The sequence below is a fragment of the Lycium barbarum genome, chromosome 3 (genome assembly GCF_019175385.1).
Source record: "Lycium barbarum isolate Lr01 chromosome 3, ASM1917538v2, whole genome shotgun sequence".
Classification (NCBI taxonomy): Eukaryota; Viridiplantae; Streptophyta; class Magnoliopsida; order Solanales; family Solanaceae; genus Lycium; species Lycium barbarum.
Window position 1 is genome coordinate 130548256 of NC_083339.1, and position 11966 is coordinate 130560221.

The 11966-nt window shown below is 33.4% G+C and overlaps 1 protein-coding gene across 1 annotated transcript; it reads right to left on the reverse strand.

Moving 5' to 3' along the window:
* LOC132632533 (GDSL esterase/lipase At3g48460) lies at positions 1–2317 on the reverse strand. The gene is made up of 2 exons (XM_060348505.1): positions 1611–2317; positions 1–604 (listed from the first exon to the last, which is right to left on the reverse strand). The coding sequence occupies exons 1-2, from the start codon at positions 2259–2261 to the stop codon at positions 113–115; spliced, it is 1143 nt and encodes a 380-aa protein (XP_060204488.1). The 5' UTR covers positions 2262–2317; the 3' UTR covers positions 1–112.
* Positions 2318–11966: the final 9649 nt, after the last annotated feature.

An 11966-nucleotide genomic window follows, 5' to 3' on the forward strand; every position in this document is an offset into this window, starting at 1 on the left:
TAAGTGACATCAGACTTTATGTATAAAATCCTTCAAACAGACTCTATAAAGCACGGGCTCATTAATTCACTATGAATCGGAAGGTAATTACTGACTCGTTTCAAAACTATTGCTATTTTGCTAGCAAGTAACTAAATGGGGGTTTACAGTATGTCCCATTAAGAAACAAGCCAGCCATGGTCTTGTACATGGCTTCAGTGAGATGAACACCGTCCCAATTAATGTACTGAGATGGGTCCGGACAAGAGCTTGAAGAAGGAGAACCACAAGTATTGAACACGTCTAAGTTTAAATTTCCACCACCAGATCCACAACAACATTTGAACACCTCCTTAAAACCATACTTGTTTGCACCTCTCACTACTGTGCTGTATGCATTCCAGTAGTCTGCATAAACAATGACAGCTTGTGGAAAATGTTTTCTGAAAGAATCTAATTTGGCTTGGATGATGCTGTTGTGGATGTTGCTTTGCTTGTTTGCACTTCCCACACATCCCATATCATCTCTATCAGTCTCAGGTGCCAAATACATGGATAGTGTTAAGCAACCTGTTGGAGGAAGACCTTGAACAAGAAGGTATTTTGCTCCCTTGTTCAGTAATGCCTGTAAACGAATCAATTCAAATATGAGACTGGTTGGCCAAATTTTGTAGAAAACAAATTTTAGAAGCCGTGAGACACAACATAATTAAGAGATTTACAAGTGTGTACTCTCAAAAAATTTGAAATTTTTTAATGAGGCAATCACACAATTTAATGTGGTATAAGATCTGACACAGATGTGTGTGTTTTGCTAACGGAAAAAAAAATCATGATGCGTGTGAGGAGGCGTGCTGAGACAAACTAATACTATATATAATCAAGAAATTAAAAGTGTATGCTATTAATAATCTTTTAGATGAGGCGGTCTGCTATGACCAAGATCAATTTAATATTTTTAAAGAGTTAGGTCAAAAACACACATCAAATATCACTTTTTTTTTAGTTTTTTACCTGAACTATAGGTGTGAGATCAGTTTTCTACATAAACTATCACTAACTGGTTAGCAAAACACACATCAACTATCAATTGTTCACTTTTCTACCTTAACTATCAGGTAGGAAAAGTGAACTGATAGTTAAGGTGTGTTTTGCTAACTAATTGATAATAATTTAGGTAGGAAACTCTTTCACACCTGATAGTTCAGGTAAGAAACTCAAAAAAAAAAAAAGTGATCTTGGGTGTGTTTTTTACCCTTATCTCAAAAATTTAGTTATTCAAAAACTATACAAAAGTACGTATTCCAATTTAGAAATCTTTCTCATGTCAATATGATAAAAGAATATATTCTAAAATATTGATCAAAATTCACATAAATTAGAATGCAAAGAGTAGTATAACTAAAACGAACACATTAACAAGTATATTGCTAATACCTAGCACCAACACAAAAGAATTACGCACTATGCGGGAAAGTCTTGGTTCGAAATTTCTCTTGTCGGTGTTGTCGGTGCAACATTACGGTGTGAAAATTCATCATCTAAGAAAGCAATGGATGCATGTAAATGATCGCACTAATGAACTGGATACTTATGACATGCAGCATTAAATGGATAGATAAGTTAATTACCTGTAAGAAACCAGTGACACTTCTGGTAGCAAGCCGTTGAACAGTGCTAGGTGAAACAGTAGATGAAAAGCTATACGCATAATCATTAGCACCAATTTCACCTACCCAAACCAGAGCATCACTAAACACCGCCTCACACTGCTTCGGCGTTGTTGTAGAATTTTCACAACCTTGACTCTCCAAAAAACTATTAAACCAATTAAGCTGCGTTTGAAGAGATTGAGGTGTCACATTCAGCGTCATATTATTCTTCACAAAAAATCTATGCCTTATAGCAGTAGAACCAGCTACAGCAAAGTTAACACCATAAGTTTTATCCGCTTTTTGGTTAAGATGAGGCGGTAAAAACGGCAACGACAGTGACTCAGCGACGAAATCGATGACTAATCGACCGTCAGAGTATCTGTTGGTAGGGTGGTGGAAAAATGTGTTACCATAAGGAGGATTGGATACGTAATTGAAAGAGCTAGGACCAGTGGCTGAGTGTGTGTTGCCTGTGTCTGTGTAGGAATCACCAAAGGCATAGATTTTCTTGAATTTGTTGGGAGTGGAAGAAGAGGAGAGTACAACTGAAGGTGAAAAGATTAGTGTAATGGTGAATATGATGAAGGTGATATTCAAGGGGATCATTACTCTGGAGGAAAAAGCCATGGCTTCAACCTCAGAGAGTATTTTTTTTCAGTTGTGAGAGGTGTGAACTTTGGGAAAAGTCTATGTGGTATATATAGATTTGATGCCTGTCAAAGTAGCACAGTTTATTATGGTAAACGGTCAAAAAACGAACTAGTACTAAACAAGAAGTTAAATAAAATCAGACAAGTATACTTATTTTGTTCTCTCCGGTCTTAAACAGAATCATACGTTTTCATATTTAGAAATTATTTACATTAAAAAAAATTCATTTACACAGAGTGAGATGATTTACGTGTTTTCACTTTTCGGTTCTCGAGAATTAATTCGACCATTCTTCAAAATTAAATTAGATTAAATTAATTTAATATTTTTAAATTAAAATTTTAGATATTCAAAACTATACAAAAAGTATTATAAATTGCAATTTTTCTTATGTTCGACCATTCTTCAAAGTTAAAGTTAGATTAAATTAATTTATTTTTAAAATCAAAAGTTAGATATTCAAAACTGCACAAAAAGTATTATAAATTGCAATTTTTCTTATGTCAATATGGTGAAAAAATATATTTTAAGATGTTAGTTAAAGTTCAAATATCTAGTTTGAAACATGACAAGTATCTTGACGGAATGAGTAGGTTATTCACACTAAAATTTCAAAAATCTTTAGCCCTTTCTTAAACTCCTTTTTAATCAAAAAAGACAACTTATAATTGGATGGAGGGAGCACCATATTAATATTCAGGGGATCTCATTTTCTTCTCTGATTTTATTTACCTTCTGTTTTGTTAGTTCCTTTTTTAACCAATACTTCGTTTAGCATAATAAAGTATGTTACTTTGACGGGCATCAAATCTACATAAACCAACACCACTTTGTGTGTAAAAGGGGGGGAAAATGGACATTATATGGAAGCGCAATTTACTCTATTAAATGAGGATAGAGGAGATCACTATTGGAAATTAAACTCACTATCGATAACAGTAGCATTCAACTGTAAATGCAATTAACTAGTATTCAAGAGTGTTAGGGATCATATTTCAAACACGTTAGTACTCCTTATACGGTTAACAGATACTAATTCTCAACTAAATTTGCTGCTCAATTATTACTCATCAAGTAACTATCATAGTTCTCAAATCTTTAATGTGCAAAAGTCAACAGACGAATTCTCAATTAAATTTGTTGTTCAATAATTCACCTTTCAAGATTCTTTTCATGAGAAAAACTTTATTCAAATCAACTCCAGATCAATGCTCCTATAATTTAAGATTGGTTATAATCCATATTTTCAAACAAGTTACGTTAAACTCAACCTATATTGTCTTTGTGACTTTCTTTTCATGGAAGAGGTAAAAAAACTAGAAAAATGACATACTTACAATTGATAAATCAAATCCTCCTATTATCATATTTCAGATTTATTTTTTTTACACATGGTTTATGGAAATTATATTTTAAATTTCCGTAATTCACCCCCCATGCTTCTCAAAACAAGTTAAGGAAAGCTGGGCCAATCTCTAGAAGAAGAGGATGGAGGTAGTCAGGTATTAGAGGAAGTAACAGACAATTTAAATTGGAATAAATAAGAGGCTGGTGGGAGGGGATTAGGAAGCACTGAATTTATTTATGAGGGGAAAGGTGTGGAAGTTAGTTGTTGAGGAAAGTAGGATTTCATATAAAGCTTTAAATGCAACATTAAATTCAGCACCAACTGCTTCCACGGTGATTTTATTGGATGGTTAAATTAGAAGCAAAAAAATTAAAACGAGCAAAAGAGAGTTGGACGCGTACGTTATAAAGCTATATATAGTAGCAAAAACTGATGAGACTATAATTAAGATGCACGTAAAGTAAGATTTGTAGCTTCACCGTGGAGGCTTTGCAACGTATCGCCGAACCCCAATCTATCGCCTTGACGTTGATAGTTACTAATCATTTAAATTTTCTCACATCGTTTGACCCGTTTGGCCATAAAAGTTACTACTTTTTTGCAGAATAATTAGAAATTCAGTGAATTTTCTCACATGGTTTGACCCGTTTGGCCATAAAAGTTACTACTTTTTTGCGGAATAATTAGAAATTCAGTGTTTGGCCATTAACATTTCAAATTCAATTTGAAGTTGGATTCCAAATTTTAAAAACAACTTATAAGCCGATTTTTTACTCCATCTCTATAATTTCAAATAAAATGTTTTCTTATTTCCTTTGCGCAAACTATAGCTAAACACAATTTCATCTTCAATTCCAACTTTTAAAATGCAAAATAATTGAAAAATACTTGATTTCTATGGCCAAAGGGCGACTATATTTATATCATGACCTCGGGATTCTATTCTAAACCTACTAATCTTGGCTGAATTGTTTTTCTTGCACTAAGCCCTTTCCACAGTGGCAAAATAGTAATGTTGCGAGGTATATTATTCTTTGGCATCAAAAAATTCAATTTTTTTTCATGATTTGTATTTTTTGAGCAATTAACGTATAAATTAGTGGCTTTACTGTTACAAGAATTAGTTTGTGATTTAGTGTTACAAAATGTTAGCTTAGTGGTTTTACTGTTACAAATATAATTTTGTAAATTTAGTGTTACAGAGAGTATATTTAGTGATCATAGGCAAAATTAATGATTTGTAGCTCCACCGTGAAGAGGCTTACTGCATTACAAGTTGTGACGCATCGCCCAACACCACCAATTAATTCATAGCCTTTTCCCTTATTAGCGTCTTTGCTTGTTATTGAGAAAATGTTGCATCAAGTTAGTTCAGAAGGGGGGGGGGGGGGAATGGTACTCCATAAATAGAGATTTTGGATAAGTAAAAAAGTGCTAAGAAAATTAATAATCTTTCATTTCTCTAAAAAACTGAGACCTTTATCTTATTATGGATTGTGATTTAATTTGAGAGACATCTGGCATTAGCCCATCAATGCACAACGTTGACCTCACCCGCTTTCACCGTCTTAGAAAGCTGCATGACTTTCTCAAGTAACCCCTTTTAAAACAACTATTATATCTAATTCATAAGTTTAAAAAAATTGTAAGTATAATCCATGTATTACCCGATGAAAGAATGTGAACTTTATGGCTTTCGGATAATTTTAAACTGTGCTATAAAGTTTGATTATAATTTTAGGCCATCATCTAAAGCTTTCAATTGAACTTGTGTCACTTTAATTTAATGGGCAACTTTAAACCGCATTTGCTTATAATCATTTTATAGGTAGTCCAGCTTTTTCTACAATTTAATTTAGACCGTCAACCAATACTTCAAATCAAACTTATGTGAGTTCAACCTTATGTACAACTTTGGACCGTGGTCTTGTTGAAAAATAAAAAAGTATCACATCAGTGGTTAATGAGATGTGTGATCTCCTTATATGGCCTTGGACAATCCCTCTCGCATAAGCTAGCTTTTGGGGTTGAATTAGGTTCATGATCTATTTCTTTACATGGTATCAAACAGGACCCATCTCACCTGATATTAGGCCCCCAAATTGAATTGTCCACACTCCAGATGTCTAGTCCTGGATGTGAGATGGAGTGTTGAAGAATGAAAAAAGTACTAAAAGTTCGGCCAGAAAGAAGATGAGGAGGAGGAAGATCAAAAAGAAGAAAATAAGTGCAAAAAAAAAAAAATCTAAAAGGAATATCGTTTATTAAAGAGAAAATTACTTCCCAATACTGTCCGCCATCTAGTTCACGAAATTTGGCTCTTATGTTTACCAATTCATTTTTTTGCGCGGATTGCCCTTCTTTTTGGGTGGTCTTTAAATTTTGCCCTTCAAATTTGTGGTCTTTAAATTTTGCCTCTTATATTTGTGGTCTTTAAGTTTTGCCCTTTGCTTGGAAAGGTGGGCGAATACATGAAGTTCTGGGTTCAAACCCCCACTCAGGCATAAAATAAAAAGAAAATTTCGCCAGGCAGGACTGGGAGAGTGTATGCCGGATCCAGCATACAATATTTAAGGAAAAGCTAAAGTTATGCCGGATCCGGCATAACTAAAAGTCTACCCCATAAGGCGGAATTTTTCCTAAGACATAGTTTAGTTATGCCTTATGGGCAGAATTTTAGTTAAGGCATAACAAAATTATGCCCCATAAGGCAAGAACTTTTCTTAAGGCATAGACTTTGCCTTATAAGGCAAAGTTTAAGTTATGCCTTAAGGAAAAGTTCCGCTTATGAGCATACTTTTAGTTATGTCTTTGGGGCACACTTTTTAGTTAAGGCATAACTAAAAGTTTACCTTGAAAAGTTAAAAAAAAATAAAAATATATATATATATATATATATATGTCTGTCGGAGGGGGCAGACTTTTAGTTAAACACAACTAAAAGCCTGCCCCCTTCGACAGACTTCTAGTTAAACACAACTAAAAGTCTGCCCCCCCGACAGACTTCTAGTTAAACACAACTAAAAGTGTGTCCCCTCCGGCAGACTTCTAGTTAAACACACTAAAAGTCTGCCCCCTCCGGCAGACTTTTAGTTAAACATGACTAAAAGTCTGCCGGAGGGGGCATAGCGAAATTTAAACTCTGCTTTGCAAATTTTTTTAAAATTTTTGACTGAGCGGGAGTTCGAACCCGGAACCTATGGGTTTAGCCGAAGGGCAAAATTTAAAGCAAAATTTAAATACCACCCCAAAAAAAGGGCAATTCGTTTGACCCCACTTCATATATATTTTGAAATTCTTTCTCAGCCCTGGAAGTCAAGTCCCAAATTGGAATGCTTTCTAAGATTCGGCGTATCACTATTCAATTGTAGAAAATCTTTTCAATATACTTTTCAATTGTAGAAAATCTTACTAACCATATGTGCGTTTCTTTTAAAGTTTACCAAATATAATATACATTCAATGTATATATGTGTTTAATTAATGTATATATATATATATATGTATAATGATACATATAATGTGTTCAATAGTGCTAAAAAAACATGTGAAATATGTGTGTACAACCTTTGAAATATAAAAGTGAAATTGACAAAAGTTAAAAGGAAAGATTAAAAGAGACAACACTTCTTTCAGCAATTTAGCTATTTCAGATGCAAAGGTTTTTGGGCTATGTTAACAATAAACTGTTTGTTTGAACTGTACATTTTCGTAAGAATCCCTTTATTAAATATTAGGCCCAAAAGGGACACTGGGGGGAAGTTTTATAAAATATTTTGGATAGCCCAGTCCAAAACTTCCAAAATAAACCCAAACTTTTCAATGACTGGTGCTTTCATTTTTTTGCACGGATTGCCCTTCTTTTGGGGTGGTCTTTAAATTTTGCCCCTCATATTTGTGGTCTTTAAATTTTGTCATTCGCTTGGATACCTGAAGTTCTGGGTTCGAACCCCCGCTCAGGCATAAAATTAAAAAAAATTCGCAAGGCAGGGCTGGGGGGAGTGTATGCCGGATTCGGTATAAAGTCCTTAAGGAAAAACTAAAGTTATGCCGGAGGGGACATAACTTTTCCTCAAGGCATAATTTAGTTATGCCTTATGGGGCAAAACTTTTCCTTAAGGAACTATGCCTTATGGGGCGGACTTTTAATTAAGGCATAACCAAAAGTATGCTCCATAAAGCAGAACTTTTTCTTAAGGTAAGACTTTGCCTTATAAGGCAAACTTTTAGTTATGTCTTAAGGAAAAATTTCGCCTTATGTGGCATACTATAAAAGTATGCCCCCACGGGCATAAACTTGTAAAGGAATTACCAAAGTTATGTCTGACCCGGCATACTTATGCCAAGTCTGCCCATAAGGCATACGTATGCCGGGTCCGGCATAAGTTTGGTAATTTCTTAACAAGTTTATGCCGGTGGGGGCATACTTTTAATGGGCAAACTTTTATGCCGGACCCGGCATAAACTTGTGAAGGAATTACCAAAGTTATGCCGGACCCGGCATACTTATGCCAAGTCTTCCCATAAGGCATAAGTATGCCGGATCCGGCATAACTTTGGTAATTCCTTCACAAGTGTATGCCGATGGGGGCATAGCGAAATTTTAACTCTGTCTTGCGATTTTTTTTTTAAATTTTGACTGTGTAGGGGTTCGAACCTGAAACCCATGGGATTTAGCCGAAGGGCAAAATTTAAAGATTTCAAATATGAAGGGCAAAATTTAAAGACCACCCCAAAAGAAGGGCGAATTGCCTGGTGCTTTTAAAGGCAAATGTAGTTCGATACAAGAATTTCACAGGGTGTTATTTGGCATCCTGTCACTCATTTAATTTTTGTCCCATTTTTAAATATTTCGCATGTATGACTCCTCCTTATTGTGCTTCTCTTCCTCCTCCTTCTTTATCTTCTTCATATTTGCTGAAAAAATTAAAAACTCAATGCTTAATTATTTGTGGTTGGTTTAGATTGATTGAGGAAATTTGAATAGAAAAATTGTTGTGTTTTGTTGAGCTTGATTGTTGAAGAAGACAAAGTAAGTTTATTGATTTTTGAAGGTTTGGGTTGAACTTACCATTGAGAATTATTAGGATCAGTATTAGAATTTTGGATATCAAGTTTGAGTTGATTTAGATCATTTGATTACTTTTGAATCAGAAACATAATAGAGAATTTGTACACAAGCAAGTTTTAATGTTCCGTTAGGATATGTGACCATTTTGTATCAAAGGTATGACACAATTTATAATAAAGGCTTGCAGATCTATAAGGACTTGTGGCAAGTGAGGTCTTTATCCATTCATCATAATTTTGATGATAAGATAAAGCTTGTGAATAATTTGTTCCCAAATCATGACACGAGTTGTACCAAATTTCTGTTGACCTGTCTAAAATTTTGGCAATCAGTATTTGTTCATTCATCAAACTCTGATGAAGAACTTGTGAACAATTTATTTCAACGTTATGACACTATTTGTACTAAACTTAAGACCATCTGTCAAGAAAATTCAAGGTCATGGAGGGATGTCATCCTATGTGAGTGTCTATACAACGCGCATTGTGACTCTCCCAACTCTCATCTTGTTTTTTCAAATATAATGTACTTAATAACATAGGTTATATGAAAGAAAAAAAAGCATACTAACAACATGGAAAATATAACATCCTTCAAAACTAATTAGGATACATTATAATTAGATGAATATATATTTTAATAATCTCTAAAGTTAAACTATGAAAAACTTCTTTATTTATTATACGTATGACTTCATTTGTTATTTTTTCTTTATTGTCGTTATCTTCATTAAAATGTTCAATCCTTTTTTATTTGTCACAATGTGAAAGATCATAATAGAGTTGTTTATGTAAACACATTTTCACATGAGATAGTGAATCGCCAGTATGTGAAAGATCATATTAAAGTTGTTTATGTAAATACATTTTCACATGAGATAGTGAATCGTCCTGACCTTTATTAATGACCATGATAAAAATAATTGGCATTAAAATTTATTTTCGTTTAAATTTACAAAGTATTAATGAATCAAATAGAATCAATGTTGTGATCATTTTTTCTCCAAACATCTTTTCTAAAGAATTCTTAGCTATAACTCAATATATACATGTTGCCTGTTGGTAATGATTAACTTTGTGCCATTACACAATCGTGATGATCTGTCAATTATATGAAACTACTTTAATAAAGTATAATAAAACAAACTATTTTTTTTATTAAAGATATACTTTATAAAAGTAGATTCTTGTGACGGGATCCACCTTATCCTTCATTATTAGTTTTTTCTTGTCTTAGCTGAGCTGGAAGATTCTTCCTGTTGACTTGTGAATTGGGTTAGGAATTGGAAAAAGTCTTTAGTATTATCTGGACTCTAAATTCGCCTGCTAAAATATGATCTGCTTTTGTATCATCATCTTCATTATTTGTAGTATGATTAGCTGATGTCATGGATGCATCTAATGGAACTTCCATGTTAAGATTTTTCATTAAATTCTTTTCAAAATTCCTCCATATATGCGGTTATCATTTCTTCTAGGGGTATAACACCTTTTTTCATTTGAATTCTCCTAACAATATTCTGGAAAGGGCTAGGAATTTCCCTTTGCTGCCTAAAGTGAATAGAATCTTTGTAGCTGGCTATAGTAGCTTCTATCTGGTCTATTAACTCGTCCCAGAATTGTGTCATCAGTAGATTTTTGAGTTAATTTTTTTCAGAACTTTGTATAAAAAATACTGTTTAAACAAGGTGTATTTTGTAGGGTATTACCCACTTCGACAGACCATTTCATGATCCATGGGATAGAAAATTTAATGAAGAAATACATATTAGCAATTCCTTCAAATAATGTAGTATTAGTCTCCAAGTCTATTATTTTAGGAGAAACTTCAACCCATTCAGTATATAAATTTTTGAAGGGTTCTGGCCAAATTTTTACTGTTGGACCGTAATGGATCCATCATTGACAAAACCAATTTGGTATGCCTTGTTTATAAACATTGGTACATATCTTTATAAACCATGAACGTTTTCTATTAGAATTTTCATATAAAAAGACTTTATTAAAACCTTTGACATAATCCCAATAATTAAATTTAACTGGGACTTTTTGATCAAGATGTATATAATCCCTTTCTTTCAAAGTGCTTAGTCCCCATTCATTTGGAGAGAAAATCTTTTGCTATAATGATTTTTGAAAAGTTATAAACTTTTTTGCTGTTAGCAGGGTAGAAATGTTGAAATTATGCTGATCCCAAAGATGAAAGAACCAACTCATAGTTCATACGATATTTATAAGTAATTGTAGCATATGACGCTTGATCAAGATACCTTTGCATTATTTGCCGAGGCTCATTTCTCCATTGGAGGTCTTCATTTTCTATGAGAATTATTAACTCTCTATTGTCATTTTGTTCATATGAATCAGTATCTTCATGATCATCATCAGTAAGGGCACTGGAATATGAAGGAGGCATATTATCCTTCTTCTGGTGGGCTTCTATAAAAGCGAAATATTGTTCATATGTTATTTGCTTCCCACTATTACTGGAAGATCCTGTAATATTATCAGATATTAGTTTTTTATTTCCCATTTGGGCAAGAACAGTGCCTCGGCTTGTTCCTTTAGATGTTGTTCCTCTACCTCCCTGTCCTCTATTAGAGTTGGGGCTAAATTGCGGCCTCATCCTGCAAACAAGATGAATAAGAGTTATGAACTCAAATATTCTCTGGTGAGAAAATCAGGGAGACTATTATCTGACCCTTTTTTATAATGAATTTCGAAATCAAATGAGGCTAATAATGCCTCCCATCTTGCAAACATTTGTTTAGAAACATCATGTTTACAGTCTTTATTAAACATAAATTTAGCTGCCTGGCAATCCGTTTTTATTAAAAACTTTTGATTATATAAATCTCCTTGAAATTTAAGGACACATTTTACTATAGCAAGAATTTCTTTAGCAACGGTAGCATAATTTTTATGGCTGTTAGTCCATTTACTAGAATAAAATTGGATTAAATATTCTTGTTTATCATCTAGAGAATATTGTTTCAATATTCCTCCATATCCAATATCAGAGGCATATGTTTCGATAATTTTTTGTCAACTAGGATTGGTTGAAGTGAGACAAGAAAGGTTATTAACTTTTTCCTTAATTTTGCAAACTGCTTGGGTATGACTATCAGTCCAAGGTTTTGGGATCTTTTTTAATCTATCATATAAAATAGATATATCTTTTGTCAAATCTTTATAAAATGGTGAAATATAATATAAGCTTCCAAAAAATCTTTGAAGCTGAGTTTTATCAGTAATAATATCAA